This window comes from Euprymna scolopes, chromosome 6 (assembly GCF_053919585.1).
Source record: "Euprymna scolopes isolate OS-2025 chromosome 6, ASM5391958v1, whole genome shotgun sequence".
Lineage (NCBI taxonomy): Eukaryota > Metazoa > Mollusca > Cephalopoda > Sepiida > Sepiolidae > Euprymna > Euprymna scolopes.
The window spans coordinates 89,102,747-89,123,038 of NC_136487.1; the positions used below are offsets into that span (position 1 = coordinate 89,102,747).

At 33.1% G+C, this 20,292-nt stretch overlaps 1 protein-coding gene across 2 annotated transcripts in view; it reads left to right on the forward strand.

The window, feature by feature from the left end:
- The window catches only part of LOC145278322 (protocadherin gamma-A10-like), a 182,395-nt gene that overhangs the window by 48,511 nt on the left and 113,592 nt on the right, over positions 1–20,292 (forward strand). For both annotated transcript variants that reach the window (XM_080130611.1, XM_080130612.1), the window contains exon 3: positions 18,718–18,803. In XM_080130611.1, the coding sequence (XP_079986737.1) occupies positions 18,731–18,803 (73 nt within the window). In that variant the 5' untranslated portion in view covers positions 18,718–18,730. The remainder of the gene's footprint in view (positions 1–18,717; positions 18,804–20,292) is intronic.

Below are 20,292 nucleotides of genomic sequence, written 5' to 3' on the forward strand. Positions count from 1 at the left end.
TTTTTTTAAATAGGATATCTACTTGTTTGATAGAGTCCTTATAACCATTTATCAAAGTAGATTATTCTACCCTATTTAAGCCTATAATATTGTTTTTCTATATTATCTTTTAATGTCTCCACGTATTTGTTTATCTTGTATCGAATAAATATTTATAATTACCTGATGTAGCATTTCAACTTGGCCTTTTTGGTCAAGATCAAAGTATTACTTTTCAATCACTTTAGTCACAAAGACCCTGAACCCTTCCCCTCCCCAATTTCTTGTAGGGCCTTGTGCCTAATTTTGTTGTTTAAGAATCTTTTGTTTTTTACTTAATTGTATTTTCAAAATTTTTAAAAAAGCAATAAAATATATAAACAAGATCAAAGTGTAGTGTCTGTTCTTCAGATGCTGCACTTCCATTTCTTGTTCTCTTTCGGTGGAGGATCAGTCCTTCACGACTGAGACAATTTTTTATTTTTGTACCTTTTCTCCACGTTAAAAAACGACCCTGGTGTCTAACTCTGTCCCGTGGGGAGGCATAGTAAATAGGTACCTGATATAGCATTTCTCTAAGGAGATTATATTTGCCTCTATATAGCATATGACATTGATTTACTGCATAATATTTTGGTTTACTGACTTTGTTCGTGTTTAGCATATATTTAAGGTTTCTTTTGTATTCTAACCCCTATGCGGATGATGGGACTTTATTAAAAAACAAAAACAAAAGAAAAACAAAATAAATAAATAAATAAACGAAAAACGATCATACACTGATTGCTTGTTAATGTTGAGTTCTTGGCGCCTAATTAAATGATTTTCCATAAATCATTTTACCAGTTGCTATATATAAAGGGTGGAACGATAAAATTGTCGCCCTAGAAAAGACGACATTATTCCATTTCCGTTTGATGAGAACCGGTTTTCTTTTTTTGTTGCAGACTAGTTGGTCAGTTGTGTACAAATCCCAAGAGCGATAGGAGCCTTCTATCATATCTGAAAGTGACACAATGTTCAACAAGCGAGATCGGAGATGCACCGCGGTATAACTCATTCTCTCTACCGATCCAAGTTATCACAACAAGACTATTGCCAGCACCTTCAAAATGCAAATCTGGACGGTTAAACGCTTGAGAGCACAATTCAACGAAGTTTCTGGTGGTGTTTCAAGTGAGCGCCATATCATGTAACCTCACATGGCGGCTTGAAAGTCAACACCATGGATGTACCTGGATGTGCTGAAGAGTAATTTCCTTGTGCAATCAGGTGGTTGCTGGCAGACACTGGGCGAGGCAGCCCACAAATCCAAAGAGACGCAGGCTTGGCTTTAGAAAGAGTGCTACGACTTTGTACCCTTCTTTCACCGGAAACCTCCTCCCTCGACCTGAACCCACTGGACTTCGACTATACGTCGAAAACATCACCAACAGGACCTCGTAAACACCAAAGCCAGCCTGATCGCCGCCATCTACCGAGTATTCCCCGAGCTACCGCAGACGCTTCTAGAAAAGGCATGCTCCTAGTTCCGAACCCGTGTCGACATGGTGGCTGAAGGAGGCTATGTTAGCTCTACTACATAATCAAGTTACCTTTTGTTTTCATTAGGGCGGCAAATTTATCGTTCCAATATATATATATATATATATATATATATATATATATATATATATTAGACTACCCGTGACCCGTTGGGTCAGTATGTTATATTAGCTATTAAATTAATGTATGAGCGTGACACTTGTGACGTAAAGAAAATAGTTTTTGGGATATAACAGAAACATTTCGATGAAAGTATATTAAAAATGAAAAAAAGAATATAGATAGATTTCTATGAGTCGTTCTGTTTATAATTGTTTATTTTTGAAAAAAAAAAAAAAAACTTACAGTCATTGAATTATAAGTGGTTTGCCATACTTATAGGAAAATCTGCACTATTCAAATTTTGATATATCGTTTAATTTAAACGGGGAAAAACAATTGGGACGCTGAAAACGTACACAGTAAAACAATACGTTGTAAAATGCTCTTATGGTTCTCAAAGGTTAAAGTAGATTTATTTGTAAGAAAATTGTGTTAAAATAACTTAAATGTAATACGGAAATGAACGATGTAAAAAATGCAGAAAGTATAAAAAATTATTTAGATAATTTAAACGCAAAAAAAACAACAACAAAAACAATTGGAACGCTGAAAACGTACACAGTAAAACAATACGTTGTCAACGGGTCAAAGTTGATTTATTTGTAAGAAAATTGCGACAGTATATTTGTAATACAGAATAGTTGCTAAACATCCCCACTCTTTCCATATTAAACTATAATTTTTAAATAATAACGTTAATATTTCAGTGCGCAGGTCAAATTCTGCAAAAGTAGCGATTTGTGTTTATTTGTTTACGCTGTTATGAGTTTATGTTTATGTATACATGCGCAACCAGAAGTCGTAAACCGGATGTTGGGTTACAACACTCGTTACAAGGTCATTTGAGTTTTATAATTATATATATATATATATATATATATATATATATATATATATATATTTCATATTCCTGTCTGTTTGTTTGTCCACAATTTAATTGATATGTACACAAGGTACACTGTTTCACAATCAAATTTTCAATTGTCTCATTTATAAGTATTATTTAATGTTGGTTTATTTAATTTATTTAAAATTTAATTGATATTCAATTTAATTCATTTTCAATTATTATCAGACTACGCCATTTGCCTGTAAAAACAAAGGTAAGTTTATTTATTTAATCTGCGAGAGTTATTTCCCCATGAGAGTTATTTCGCCATGAGAGTTATTTCCCCATGAAAGTTATTTCTCGTTTAATTTTCATAAAAAGTGAATGTGTGTTATGCTTCCACAAATCCAACAGTTTAAAAAAAATCGTAAGAAGTAAGGATATTCGGTGTATCTTAAATAGTACTTGACTCAACCCTCCACCCACAATCACTTTCCAACATGACCTCCCACAACACCAAAACCAGCTTGATCGCCGCCGCCGCCACACACACACACACACACACACACACACACACACACACACACACACACACACACACACACACACACACACACGCACACACGAACACACGCACACACACACACACACATATATATATATTTGTATAATTTGGCAGCAAGTCATTATTCAAGCACGTCTTATTTAGCACGATAGAGTTATTCTTTTTTCCGATTTTTCTGGATATCTTTTCAATTCGCCGAACGGTCGTTTTTATTTCGGCTGGCATGTTGTATATAATGGCGCTGAAAAGTTGTTGTTTAGCCATATTCTTCTCAAGCACTTTCTATCGGTGCATCCGATCGTCGTCAGGAGCGATTGTTGTTGTTATCTTTTTCTTTTTCTTTGAGGATTAGTGTATTCATATTTTTTTTTCCAAATTTTTATTGGTTATAAAGGTGGGTGCAGAATGCTTAGGGGTGATTTATTTTCATTTTTAATTTCGATTTTCTTATTTTATACTTTATTTATTCATTTTCTTGTTAGTTATTAAATATTGTTAGTATATTTGTCCCGGTGTTAAATGAGATCCGGTTAAAAAGGAGCTGTAGTTTTCTGATTAGTATGGCTTCTAGTAATTTTAGTCGTCGTGTGCAATTGTTAATGTATCGAATTTTAGTATAGTTATATATTTCTAATGTCGAACGACTGTAGGTTTTTATCATGGGATGTTAGGTGTTGTTTTATGGGGCTATTATCAGCGAAATGATAGGTTAGTCGTCGCACGAGTGTTGTTGTGGTGTGGCCTATGTATGCGTTGTATGAGATTTTAGAGTGGGTTCGGAGACATTCTTCGAAGGGGCAAATAAATTCATACACTACATTGGTTTGGTATAGGGTGGTGTTAATGTTGTTATTGTTATTTATCATTAAATTGTTATTAATCATTAAATTTAGTTTTAAATATAGTATTAGTTTGATCTTTTTGTTCTTGTCGGTGTATTTTTCAATTAGGTTTGTTATTAATTTTTCATCTGTTTTGAAGTCAGTGTTGTCCCATGAAGAGATATACTTAAATATCTGCAGAAATTTGTACTCAATTTTGTGACACACACACACACACACACACACACACACACACACACACACACACACACACACACACACACACACACACACACACACACACACACACACACACTTTCTCTCTCTCTTTCTCTCTCTCTCTCTCTTTATATACATTCAAGCAGACATAATTAAATACAACGGTGATCCTTTGCTTTATGATTCAATTTTTTTATTTTTTCGATTTTCCGTAGAATATTTTTCATATCAAAATCATAAATATTGATGAATTCCATCACTCGATAAATATATTGTCTATTTTACTTACAACACTTTTAATGCCAATTTTTCTCTCCTACTCACTTTCACCTCATCAACACCTGAAGATGATTCGCAGTCGAACCGAAAGCGCCTGTGATAACTATGAAACCTTCATCAATATTTTCGATTTTGATATCAAAATGATTATAGGGAAAATCGAAAAAATAAAAAGATAATCATAAAGCAAAGTAGTTCCGTTGTATTTAATAATTCCTGCTTGAATGAAAAAGCGCTGCCTAAATATATTAATATATGTACATACATACTAGCAAATATATGCTCATTTCCGTCGCCTGTTTTTGCTGAACTGAGAAAATGTTATAATGATGAAAGAACTACATACAATGACCTTAATATTTCAATCATTTACTAAAATTTCTTGCAGAATATTTTTTTTGAATTAGAGACATGCAATCGTTCGGCTATTTTTAAGAATGTAAGTACAATTGTATATATATATATATATATATATATATATATATATATATATATATATATATATATATATATATTTATTTGTAGATATATATATATATATATTTATTTGTAGTCATCGACATACAGTCCTGTTTCGTTGTATCACAACTCATCAGTACCGCTAGACTAGCATCTCTCTCTAGCCAAGGATTGAACCTAGAACCGTTGGAATGTCTATTTAAATGGACACCCGCCACCACTTTTATAGTTCTCAAATCGCCTGTTTGTAAACAAACAACGAGCTTCGCATATATATATATATATATATATATGTATGTATAGTTTAACAAATAAATAAATATGACGAATGAAAGTAACATAAGATATAAATATGTTTTTTTTACTTTAATATAACGAAAATTTAACTTGATGGTTCAATTGAATACAACAGCAACAAATACAATGCACATAATCACAATAGTTCAAAATGAACACTTCTCATGTCTTGTCTCGGCACTTGACATTTAGTTTTTGTCGACAATCATTGGTAAGTCAGGCTGAAATGTCTGTGCAGTCCCGAACAACAAGTGATGATAAGTCAACTTAAGTTTCTGAAAACTTTTTACATGAATGATTGTGGATTCCTCTTGAGTTTTCATAATGTAACTGCCTGTAACTGATTTGATATTAAATTGGATTCAATGTCAAAGAAAGAAATACCCTCAATTTTTTAAAAGTTTCTGTTTGTGCGGCAAATATATTTGTAATGGACCGTATGTTTGATAGGTCAGATTTAAAGCATTATTACCAAATTTCGTGTCATACTGATGAGAGATGAAGTTTTTTCTTTGATCACTGATCAAGAGCAAGATCAATTCGAAGATTAGGGTTAATGAGACGAAATGTTTGTCAGCCCAAGGGTGATGCACACTACGGGAGTACTAACATTGATCAATATTATGAACGTTTTATAAACCCATCTCTTCCTTGCAACAAGATACGTTTGTCACGCGATTTGTATAAAGTAAAATACTGAGTTGTTTTGCGTTCAAATAAATGATCCCTGCATCCAAGTCGCCAAATCACTTGTGAGGTCAAATGGGAAATTAAAATAAATCTTTACAGGTTAGTCTTGAGATCTGCGAGCTCGTTGTTTGGTAGCTTGAAACCGTGCCATGAGAATAATTGTGCTCGTGAGTGAAAATCTCATAAAAGTGTAACTAAAAAAAAAAAATAAAACTAAAGAAAAAACTTGATCCGTACATTTTAGTTTCTTTCTCGCATTCTTTGTATGTCTCTCGCTCTGTTTGTTTTTTCCTCGCCTTTTCTCCCTCGCCCTCTCTTTTTCGCTTTAGCATAGATTATATTTTTTCTATTTCGGGAAAGCTGCATCATCCATGGTGGGCGTTCAATGGGAAATAAAAAAAAATATTTCCTGTACATCCGGTTCTCGTAGAATCAGAAGGAAATAATTAGGAGAAGATATAACGACCGGGGGAAAAATATAAAAATGTTAAGAATATATATATATATATATATATATATATATAGTAAAGTCGTATTGCTGTCCGTTTATTTGTTTGTTGACAATATACGTCATATATAACGTCATTTGTTATGACGTTATAGATGACGTCATTTGCTATGGTCTCTCTCTCCCTCTCTCTCTCTCTCTTTCTCTCTCTCTCTCTCTCTCTCTCTCTATATATATATATATATATATATATATACATTAGCAGGGTAACCCGACGTTGCCCCGGATTGAATGATGATCAACGAATGTTTCACAGTTCCATATTCTATTATCAGGGAAATCGATGAATCGCCCATTTTCCAATCAAAACGATCGATTGCCTGCTCTAATTGGGAACCCATCACGATACACCTGGAAAGAAGCTTCACATGCCTCGCGCAGTGACTAAGTTCACAGTACATTGTAGTTAACATCGCACAGTAGAAAAGCTAGTGTTGATTTTATAAAATTATATATAAATATATATATATATATATACACATACATATATATATATGCATATATATACATATATATACATATACATATACTTATATATATGTATATATATAATGGCTTGCATCAAAGTTTAAGATACAAAAGTCAAGTATCATGCTTCAATTGTGCTCTAAACAAAAACATCCATTGTCATATCAAAGAACCTATTGTTGATTTTTTTTTTGCCTGGCATTACTGGTTATGCGGTAATAATGACTTGAATTTAAGTTTAAAAGGAAAAAGTCAAGTATCATTGTGAAATTGTGCTTTAAACAAAAACATTAATTTCATACGCGTCTCTGTCATACCAAGGAACCTAATATTCATTTTATAGGCTAATCTTTTCGGCTTGTGTGGCAATAAAACTTCTCAAAATTCACTTGTAATGTTAGGCTGTGTACGATGTTAAATTTGGTAAAAAATCGCCTGTTCCTTCTTTCATCGGATTATTTTGATTATCAATTAATTAATTAGATATTTCGACACAAAACCTATCGAAGAACATTGCCAGGCACATAAAGTACCTTCGTGTGTAGTTTTATACAAATCGACCCAGCTATTTTTGAGTCTATAGGGAACGAACTCACAGACACGCAGACACAATGTTCCTTTTATATAATAGTTGAACGATAGAGATATGTATATGAGATAAATAAATAGAAGGGAGGTATTGATAGATGATTAAATAGAGAGAAGGAAATATTTTTATGGTTTGCTCTCTTTTTTTTTACGGCAGATCAACCCTTTTGATGGGTTATTAAATATATCATTACAACTTCACCGATTTTGAAGAAGTGTTTTTTTTATTAGCTTTTTCCAGTTTATGATTGTATCATCACTAGATTACTTACCTATCACAGCTTAAGTAGATTTTGCTTGAAGTATTTCTATCGACGAATGCCGACGGCACTACTCGGGCATTTTTTAAGGCCAAAGTGCATTTCTCTTTCTATGGTGGTTTTTCAAAATCTCAAACGAGGTGTCTAACCTCTTGAAGAGGAGTTTACCTGTATAACAGTGCGCGTCCGCACGTATGCAAATGTATACGAAATGCGAAATGACGTCACTGTAAGGAAAGAGAGATCAAGAGAGAGAGAGAGAGAGATCAAGAGAGAGAGAGAGCACACTAGAGAAGACGATCATACGAGAGACGTCACAGCCGTAACGAGAAGTCACGCGTGAGAGGTGAATGAGGAAAAAATGCCGTTGTTAAAGAAAAAAGTGAGTTGAGTTATTACTTGTCTTTCGTTCCTTGCGACGTAGACTATATACAACGTGTTGGGAGTCCCTGCATAGACGACTGGGTAACGATACACCTGCAAGTTTGGGGAAATGGAGGTTCACATCCTGTTTCGAGTTTCTGACTGCATTATCAGGCATTATTTAACCTAGAATCTATAATCTTATAGGCAATGGCGGAAACCGCTGTTACTAAATAGGAGGTAATTGCTTTACGTTCAATTTAGTTTCTCGATCACAAGAATGACAAGTCTAATGTTCAGTCCGGAGATCAACATTAGCCTTCTGGCTCGGAGCAAAGTGTAGTATCTCTTCTGGTACTAAATTTCATTATTTCTACCTTTGCTCAAAGAAAGATTAATCCTTCTAGACTAGGGCATTTTTTTTTATTTTTGTCCAATCCCGAATAGACTCTTTGTAAGGAGTTGGATTTTCCCTTATATTAAGCACCAACATTTTGTCCAACTCTGCTCTCGTGAGGAGGCAAGTAAATAGCGACAATCTGCAATCATCAGGGGAATTTCACACACAAACTTATTTTTAATTGATCAAGCATGGTGGAGAACAACCCACCGCTGCCATCAGGTAAATGATGACTGTTTGAGTGATTTGTTCGCAAGCATTGTCTGTTTCTTGATAATTTGCCTCGCCAAGGCTAGAGAGTCTTGTCTGTCGAATTATTTCCTCTAGTACTGGAGGTAGCTCAGCAGGATTCATATCTTTCCAAAGAAAGGATTTGCTTTAGAATTTGAAAATAACTCTCTGGGCTCATAGTTCGCGCCGTTAATCACATGTCCTAAATGATTTTGTTCACTAAGTCTCAGTCATTAATAGGGCTAAGACATCAGCATATTCTTTTCATTGTTTTTACTCTCGAGTGTGTATCCGTTGATATCTTATATGCTTTTATAAAGAGTGATGTGGTTTTCGGTTGGTTAACTGTGTCTAACTGTATCAGATATGTTCTTGAGAGTTAAAACAATGAAAAGAATATGCTGTTGTCATAGCCCTAGTAATTAATAACTAACAGTTTTTTTTTCATTCAATTGAAATTCAATGATACGCAGTTACACTTTGGTGATTTTCTCATCAGTAAGAGGTGTGATCCTGAAAGATATTGAGGACCAGAACATTCCAAATCAGTCGTATCTTCGTGTACTAGCAATTCAGAGATGCACATTTCGAGCATATAATAATTGAACAAAAGTGAAACAAAGACTATTGGACATTTATGACTGAAACCTGAGAAGCAAATCAGATATTGACTGAATCTTATGTGTACCAAATATGGCAAGATTAAAGAAATGATTGCGGATTTGATTAACGATTCCATGGGTGGATGTCATATTTTTAGGCGCACATTGTTGATGCGATTTTTCCTCATTTTAGAACATTTAATCCCGTTATGGGGGAAAACCCCGGAGTTTTCTCAAAAAGTCTAGCTGAGTTAGTTTTCCACGTCCATAGTCATCTCTTTTTCATGTAAATTTTATGAAAAAATAAAACAAAAACAAAACAAACAAAAATACACAATCAAACTAATCAACAAATTCCGAGAAAATATTTACAACAGAACAACGCACATTGAGAGAAAACACATTTTTTTTTTATTCAAAGCGAAGTGCACTCCTCCCCAAAGCATTTACCTTTGGTTGTATCAAATGGCAAATAAAAGAACCTCCCCCGAGAGAAGTCTTCAATGTTTCCGATTTGAACTATGACAAAATACTAGAAGAAGAAAAAGAATATATTGTTTTGTGGTTGCAACGGCAAAAATGTAACCGCGAAGCAAAGGACAGGAATTCAAGTTCGTTCATTGTGTTTGTCTTTATTTTTCACATGTGACTTTTCTCATTCGTAATTTTTGCGGATGTGATTTTGGGCGGGATTTTCCGCAGATAATTTTAACTATCATATATAACAAATGAAACTCTCACAGTTAAAATGTTTATTCTACATCAACAATGGCTTAATGGTATTTGGTCCGCTATATCATCCGTTTTGGAGAGGTGTGTGCTTGCCATAATAGATATCATCGCGCAAGATAGAATCAGCTGCAATTGCTTTCTCATGTCAATGTTTGCGTTAATTTAAAACCGTGGTTTAAAAAGGTTCAGTTGATCTCCAACTAGAATTTAAATATGCCGGACAATGTGTAGTCAAACATGTTTGTATAAACAAAATGTTTTATGCATAATAAATATATATCTCTATTCATTATTGGAGAATTTGGTATGAATAAAGTAAGGAAACGCTGTCCATGTGGACATAATCTCTCTCTCTCTCTCTCTCTCTCTCTCTATATATATATATATATATATATATATATATATATATATATGTATATATATATATATATATATATATATATATATATATATATATATATATATACATACATACTAGCAGATCAGCCCAGCTTTGCTCGGGCACGATGCACTGTTCAGAACTTATATATATAAATATATGAAAAAGTTTGAAACATGTCAAGGTAACCTATATGTAAAATTTCAAGTGTGTAGACCCAAAATTCGCCGAGGAGTTTGGTAGAATATGCAAAGATCAACTCTTTCAACTTTGATCTCTTGGCAGCCAAATTTTCGCCCCCAAACTAATTAAATAGCTTGCTGCATGTCTGAATACCCTTTATGTAAAATTTCAAACGTTTAGACCTGAAATTGGTTGAATAGTTTGCTAGAGATCGCAAAGGTTAAATCTTTTAATTTTATCTCCTTGACAGCCAAATTTTCAGCCCAAAAAAGATTAAGAACCTTGCCCTATATCTGAATACACTTTATGTAAATTTTCAAATGTTTATAAATTGGCTGAGTAATTTGGTAGATACCGCAGATGTCAATTTTTTAAAACTTTGACCCCAATTTTGACCCTTTAACATTTATTGTTTTGGGCTCAAATCAAATTAAAAGTTTGACCCATGTCCAAGTAATCTACATATAAAATTTCAAATGTTTAGACCAAAAATTAGCGGAGGAGTTTTGTAGAGTTTTCAAAGTTCAATTCATTGAACTTTGACAACTAGACAGCCAAATGTCTGACCGAATACCGATTAAAAGATTTTCTCAAATCTCAATACCCCTTATGTCAAATCTCGAGTTTGTAGACTGAAAATTGACAGAGTAGTTTTGTAGGGAAATGTACACTCACAGACACACACAAACATACAATTTCACTTATATATATATATATATATATATATATATATATAAACGTTAATCAGTTTGTATATACAAATCGTAATGGATTGAAAGCATTTTTAATAATTAAAAAGTTTTTTATATTAAACATTTTTTATACAAATTTAAAAGTAAACACACACACAAATATATATATAATCTAGATAAGTTATTTTTTTTATCTTTTATCTTTTCTTTATGTAAATTAGATTTTAGTTTCTAAATTATTAAAATTTAATTTTTTTCTGTTAAGCAACTATTTTCATTTTCTCTGTACGTGATGGCAAGAAATTTCCACATAAAAAAATTCACTACGAAATCTTTTTGCATATTTTCGATGTCACTCATTGTATTTATTATTAATTTGACTTCTTTTCGATTTCAGTATAAACCATTCACACTTTGGATTGTTCATTCTTTTATTTTGACCTCATCGATAACACATGATTCATTACTTGATACTTTACTTTGATAATTTAATTTTTGTTTAATTCCATTGAAGATGAATTTTAATGTGCGACTTTTTTAATTATAATTTCGATTTTATGCTAAACAGTAATACATTTTTTTTTTTTACTGATTTTTATGCTTTGGTGAAAAGTGCTTGTATTCGAAAATCTATGGATTAAAAAATAAGAATTTTTATTCTTGATTTTATTTCCTTGTTTGAATTTTCGATGGATTAATAAGTTCTGTAATTTTTTCAAGTTTTGTCTTCATCATCAATTTCCTAGTGTGCGGCACATTTTGACATGCGATCTTCCCAATCGTGCTCATGCAGTTTCTGATCAGTCATTAATTTGTATGGATGGGGCTGAATACCAGTGTCTAGAATTTTTCTGACCGTTCGATCAGACAATACCAAGGCCAAAGCACGTTTGCGAGCTGAACGTGTAGAAGAGTGAGTAAGAGAAAGTCTCACAGCTCGAATACTGCCTGGCGTTCGAGCTATTCGAGACCTTCCAGGTGGCTTTCTTTTAAGTGCAGAACCTGTAGCTCTAAAACTTGCAAACCCAAAGCTGTATTGATTTTTTTTTATCTGGAACAGCATCATGCCGTCCTAACTTGTAATGAAATCGGAAAGCTGTCTGTGTTGCAGTTACAGATTCACCATTCTTGTAAAAACATTTATATAGTAAAAGTACAATGTGCACGAATCGAAACCATATTGCTGTATGAGTAAGTTATTAGCTTAATGTACTTGCATAAGTTCATTAGCAACATTGAAAGTTTAAAATATGGGAGGTATTTCTGCTGCACCCTATATATATATATATATATATATATATATATATATATATATATATATATATATATATATATATATATATATATATATACAGGGATTGGGTCCTTGCTAATGAAGCCAGGGATGGCTTCTGTCATCGGGTTCGGATCTTTCGACTGGTGTTAATCGCGATACCCTGCACTGATGATTCCCGAGAGGATGAAACACTAGTGTCTGTAGGTATTTAATAATTATTATAATATATATATATATATATATATATATATATATATATATATATATATATATATATTAGCAGGTGTGATCGGTCAATTAGTTTAGGAGTGAATCCTGTGCATACAAATCTAAAACATGTAAACATGTATAACTACATAAAGATAAAGATACACAAATACCCTACTCATGAGCTTTTATTAGAGATTGCTGGACTTGGATACACAAAATGGCCTCATGGTCTTTAAAACTAATTTAGAGGCGTAAAATGAGAAACATTTACTATAAGCAGATTTAATGTAGTCAGTAGATAAATGAGACGACATTGCGAATCACGTTTTAATTAGATTAATTACTTTCTAAACACACGCATTTTTAATGAAGACAAAAAGAAGAAAAACAGGAAAAATGTTCTTTTCATATTCTCATGTGAAAAATTGAAGCTTTTCGCTAGCGTTTCGCTCTGATTCGGACAATAAATAGACTTTTTTTTAAACAGATTGGCATTGTACTCGTAGATTACGTATATAATAAGATGCTAAGGCATATCATGTCCGTAGTACACATAAAAAAAATAAGATCGTTCGATCAGTAAAAGGATTGTGCTTGACGATTAATCGTATGCCGCTAAGGTAAAAGATTCCGACTTTACCCAATTTTGAAATGAATTCTTCCAAAATTTAGTTATGTCATCCGTCGACTAAAACAGTACAAGTTTAAACAGACACATTTTCAAAAATGACAATCATTTCATTAATTTGAAGAAAATTTTTTCCGGCAATTATTTTTGTGCTAAGAAAGTTGAGAATGTTATATGTTAAAATAATTTAAAAAGAATTAAAATAAATTTTAGATAAATTAAGAAATATAAGCGATAATCATTTTATTTCTTTTTAAGTATACTTAGATGACAATCATAATTATTTTTCCGGAACAAAAACAATTTAAGTTGTCGTGCCTTAATTTGTCGTGATTTAGTTTGTCGTGCCTTAATTTGTTGTACATCCACGGAATTAATAAAACTCTGTTGCATCTTGTCTATCAAAAACACTGTTGTCGTGGAAACCAGCTTGTATTTAATAAAATTCACACTCCTTTCCACAGTCCAACCATATTAAGTACAAAAAAAAAAAAAAAAAAAAAAAAAATCCAGTCTTATCTTAACTCGTAGACATAGTTTCAATTATGAAACTATGTTTTGTTATATTTTGGTTTCGGTTTCGATTCTACTTGATGGCACTCAAATCATATTTTTTTTACTTTTGAAATCATGAATATATATTGGGTACCATATAATATGAAATAATTGACTCTATAATAATAAATACGAAATCTGCGTAAATTAAAATATAATATAAGCGTATTTTACGACCGAGCAACGCCGGGCGCCCCTGCTAGTAAAAATATAAAATCGCCAATAAACACGCGTATATTTATTAGTAAACAAAATTAAATAAATAGAAACTCCTTTTAAAGCTTCTATAGACCACCACCAGTCCATGTGGACCCCGGTTGAGAATTCCTGTTTCAAACCAAAATTAAACAGTGTTTCTAGAACAAGACACTGATCTTGAAAATAGCTCGAATTTCAATAACACAACACAAAGAAACAATGATGCATTTTTTTTTTTATCTAATAATATATATTTCGCAATAAGCTCTCGTTTTATTTAATTGCACAAAAAAAAAAAAAAATCACACCCATAATTCACATTGCATAGTGAATATATTAAAAAAAGATTAACTCGTGGGAAGATTTGAATATTCATAAATGTTCCCGTTATTATCCCATTCTTCCTGTAGTAGACATTCCAATTAAAGAAACCAGATTATTTCTCACATTCGTTTAAAAATCATTTCCGTCATTTCTCTCTCTCTTTCCCCCTCTCTCTCTGCCTCCCTCTGTCTGTCTGCCTCTCTATTTGTCTATGTAGATATATAGCCTAAAAAGAACAAAAATGCAGTTTAAATTCCTAGGAATACTAAGTTCAGCATATCGCATATAATCCGACCTACAGCTGGAAGATTCACATTTACAAAAGATAATTTAAGTACATAACAGCAAAAAAAAAACAAAAAAAAAACAACAACAACAAAAACAAAAAAACCCAAAAAACAAAAACAAAAAAACAAACAAAAAAAACAACAACAACAACAACAAAAATAAAAATTAATTTAAAGTTTAAATAGAAAACAGAGATCATAAGCTGTTTACCATGGAGCTGTCTTGGAAATTTAAAAGCACAGGTTAAATTTATGGCCCTTCATTGGGAAATACAATTTATTTGATAACAAAGTGTAGACACGATTCAGTTTATATTTGCTTTATATATAAATTAAATTAAAAAAAAATAATATATAAGTAGCTAAATTAATATAATGATACTATTAAGACAACTATTTTTACGAACTATTCTGCGATAACTAGTTAGCATATAAAATTATATATATATATATATGTATATATATATATATATATAATATAAAGCTGAATGTGTATGTGTGTGTGTGTGTGTCTGGTCATGAATAGGCTCCTATATGGTTGACTATTTTAAAAAACTGATTACACATAATGATAGAAGATGTATGGAGACACAGGAATGTGTATGTTTGATCTGGCAGAACGGTGGTTCATTAAAATTGTGGGGTCTACTTTCGCGCCTGGCCTCCATAGACTGGAAACAGGCACAAACTTTAATAAAGACTTTTCATATCTTTCTGCGTAAGTATACTTTGATAATTATGTTTCAGTTTGAAGAAATATGGTATAATTATATTATGGGGTGTTCGTTCGCGCCTGACCTCCATAGAATGGAAATATGACACAAAGTTTAACAAAGTTTTTTAATATAGACCCACAGAATATTGTGATAAGTGTTTCAGTGTAAACAGGTATGGTATAATAAATTACGGGGTTTATCTATTTTATTTTTACTTTCATCATATTTTGCTTTGGTTTTGATACCCCCAAATTCGAAACTATCTCTTTACAACCCTTCCTTTTCATAACCTATCATACTTTCATAAATCAAAGTCCATTTCCTGTAGGCTGTTTTTGAACCCAGTCAACGACGGGTACTTTTGCTAGTATATATATATATATATATATATATATATATATATATATATATATATATATATATATATATATATATATGCGCTCGAACAAAAACCGTCTCATGATAGGTAAAAAATACTCTCTAGAACCGAACAGTTTGCACTACTCTTATGTACCCATCCGAAGATTAAAATCAGCATATAGTGCTACTCAATCTCATGTCCAGAAACCTTATTTCAAGTTTAATTAAAACTTATTACATGATTTTGATTATAGAAAATGTTCAAAATCTGCAAACCTTCACGCATTTTCACAGCCTTCTAAACTATAAACATAGCTTTACACACCAGGCAGAATGCTTCAAGAATTATATTTTCTTCTAAACAAATGAATACAACAAATAGACACCCTTAGCATTAATCTGTCGAGCACGTGATTTTTTAAAAAGAAAATGGAAATTGTTAGAAATTTGCTTTTTTTAATACAGGAATCACCACTTATCAAGGCCCGGAGGCCACTCGAGGATAAGTGTTAATGGTATACATTAGTCAATGTGATTATAGCGTAGTAAACATAAGTAGTGGGAATTTTGTAAATTGGATTACTTAGGAGGACGGTTCATCAAGAACTTGTTTACGTTAGACTTGAAGACAATCAGATTGTAGTCAGTTGGAAAGCAAGCAATCGGAGGAGAGTTCCACAGGCGTGCAGTTCTAAGACAGAAGCACTTTAACGGTGAATGCTCTGACGAACTGCAAGCACTTGTGCCGCCTCGACGTAAATACCCCCGACCAACCTGACAAGCAGCTAAATTCCACCCCTTCTCGGTAGAGATTCCTAGATGTAAGAGAGCCTTCTACTCCAGTAGTTTTTTTCCCCAGAACAGCTAGACTTTGGAATTCCCTTCCGGGTTCCTGCTTCCCCAACTATACTGACATGCAGAAGTTCAAGTGTGACGTGAACCGACATCTTGCTGCCCAACTCCTTACACAGTACCCCTGAGGCATATGTCCCTGATAGTAGCCCTCTACAACAAAGTGGCAATGTGCCTTGTTTGGAATGAAAATATAATAAAAAAGAAGCTTTGTACATGAAATCTACATGTGGATTTAGGCACAGATAAAGAGTATGGGAAATTATTGATAGTGTTTTTGGCTAGACGAGTGTTTTTCGTGAAAGCTTGGCGAGGAGGGGCATAGATTGAAGCTCAGCTGAGCACTTGCCATGAAAATAACGATAAAGCAGAGACAGGCTCGTAACATCTCTTCAGTAGGAAAGAGATTGCAGGGAAGAGAAAAGGGCACGCCACTAAGCTACGAAGTCTATTTTGAACTCTGTCAAGGCAGGATAAGCTGCTTCTAGCAGCTCCTGCCCAGATGTGGCAACAGTACTCTATTATTGGCTTTTATATAAGTAGAGAATTGCATCAAGAGTGAGATATCTACTGGAGCGGTTATTTGGTATTTAATGGGCATGCAAATATAATATATTTGAATGTTAAAATTAGAGGTTGGGCCGATAATATATATATATATATATATATATATATATATATATACATACATATCTATCTATCTATCTATCTATCTATCTATCTATATATATATATATATATATATATATATATATATATATATATATATATATATATATGTATGTATGATGACGGACTCTCCCGTCAATTTCGACGTATGAGCTTTTGCCACAACAACTAAGTTGCTCGGAAATCCACACAGATAATTTGTTTTTAGTAGTGAAGGCTTTGTGTAGAACCAACCACACTTTTTGGTATTACTACTAGCCTTTACATCATATATATATATATATATATATATATATATATATATATATATATATATATATATATATATATGTATATAAATAGAGAGAGAGAGAGAGAGAGAGAGAGAGACAGACAGACAGACAGACAGAGAGATAGAGAGATAGATTGATAAATAGATAGATATTGCTCTTTTATTACAGAATTTAGAATTAGTGGATTTGTGAGCATCGTGAAAAACCGAAGAAAAAGAAGAAAAACGATAGTAAAAGTATATGGTGTTTCCTGTATCATTTATTATTTCTTGCCCACTTTAAAAAATGTAGACCTGTTCAATCCTGATATTTCGAGGCACCATCTCCTTATCAAAGTGGCTGGGAAACGTATGGGCAGTCGGATTGGTGAGGGGAAATTCAGCAGTTTTTCCGGAAGTAAAAATTATTGAACAAGCATATAGTCTCCTCAACTCTAACCATGGTATCAACCGTGTTGATTATACTACTTTCTATTCTGGCATTACTTTATCGTCCACCAGTTGAAATATGCAATTAATCTAGAAGTTAACTTGTTTTTGATCGTTCTGTTAAGACGCGCGTCTTTCAATCGTAGGCGTGCCACTCTTCTTTCCTGAGATTTTCATAAATAGCCCTGTTCTTGAAGAGAAATCATCTCTGAAGCTTTTGCTCTTAAAATTATAGAACAAGTATATTGTCTCTTATAATAGAATTGTATTTTTTTTATCTATTTTTTAAAAAATGTATTCGTTCAATTTCTTTTCTTTTCATCTTTTTTTAATAGTTATTATTGTGTTTTTATATGTCGATTCTTTTCGTGTTAGCGAATTAGTGAGTGTATTTTTATATTTCTGGTGGGAAATGCTGTTAAAGAGAAGCGTAGTTGATTTCCTTAGCAACATGAAGCAGACCCCTTTCCTTAGAATAACTGCACGCTAATAAAACCAATGGATCTACATAACGCATTGTGACTGTCTTCTTTTAACACACAATACTCGAAGCAAACTATAAATAAAAATACACCAAATAAATAAAAAAATAACAAATAGTCATTCCTAGCATGAATGTGTTGAGGGACGAGGATTCTTCTAGTTATTCGATGAATTAATACAGAGTTTAAAATTAAATGTATTTAACAACAGAGTAGATACAATTTGCGATATTGACAATTAACAAGGTCGTTTCTATTGTCTTCCATAGGTTTCCCATAACGATGTTTAAGCGAAAGGCTTGGCAGGTGAGCCTGTTGGTCGTCACTCTTTTCGTGGCGTTAACTAAAACGCAAGGTAAGTTTATTTCGAATAGTTTTTTTTTTTTATATTAAAGATGTTGTTGTAGTGATACAGATGAAGATGGCCAGTCGTCCAGTGTATTACGACTCCAACCACCAAGAAAAAGAATCCGAAAGGTTTGAGGAACGCGAACACTATGATGATGATGACGACGGCAACACGCGTTTACAATAAAGATAAGAGTGTTTTTATTTCGTTAGGAATGAATGCATATCTAAGAAAGACCTACTCTAGTTGATGATGATGATGATGATGATGATGATGATGATGATGATGATGATGATGACGTGTGCATGATCGAAAGCTGCAACTAGATGTCGAGAGAAGGATAACTAATGCATAGTTATAGACAGAAATTAAAGTATCTTGCTTTGTCTGTTTCCGGTTATACATAACCGTTCCACACAGAAATGCTGCCGATCCCTTGATTCATCAATTTTCAATTTTTATGTTCATCCTTGCTTTTGCTTTAAGTATTTTTGCTTTTATTTAATGATCGTATTACTGCCTTCTTTGGCTCGCATTCTTAATACGAGATACCTTAGCATAGGTTTCCAGACTTTTTTCGTATGCGCACTTTTATTGATAGTACACACATGAAACTGTAGCCCCCTTCGAAGTAATCTCCTCCGGCTGCAATGCACTTGTACTGTTCCAACGGCTTCTGGAAAGCTCCAGTGAAGTTCTCTTGTGTGAGCGTGTCAATGACCCTCGTCACAACCTTTTCCGTCTCCTCAATTGTCTCATAACGACAGCCTCTAACGTTTTCCTTGAACAAAAGTCATAGGGAGCAAGTACTGGACATAGGGTGGGTGAGGAACTGTCTTGATGTCAATCTTGATCTGTGACAAAGATGGAGTTGTGGATTGCACCCTTGGATCAAACTTCGCGCAAATCGTCCGCATCTATAGTTAATCGCGAATGATTGTGTGTGCAGTTTCCACACTGTGTGAGTATTGTCTCTTTAGACACACGACAGTCCTTAACCATTGAATTCTTCAATTATCCAATCAACTCAAGTGTTCTGACTTCCTTACGACTCCATACTTACCTCGCCGCATTGAATATTTCTCCTTTAGGTTATGAGAAATGATCATTACAAGTTATATAGGAAAAGGAAAATTTCTGACGTAATTTTATGATTTCATTTTATGGATATTTTAGTAACAGAGACAGTGAACATTTTTGACGGAGGGTGTACGTACACTAGTATAATATAACCCCGATGTAGAAGAATATTTTGGTTAGTTTATAATACGAATTACTTTTGGGTTTTCGGCGTAGATAGGTGTGACATAACAAATCTTTCTATTAAACACGCATCATAGTTCGTTTCAGATAGTTCGCTTTCCTCTTTACTTTATAACCAGTCTTCTTGGCGACGGCCATGTTCTCATGAAGCAGCAGCAGGAACCTGTGAAATGAATTTGCACGTAACTTTCAATATGACCTAATTATCATCGGAACACAATTATCTATTTAT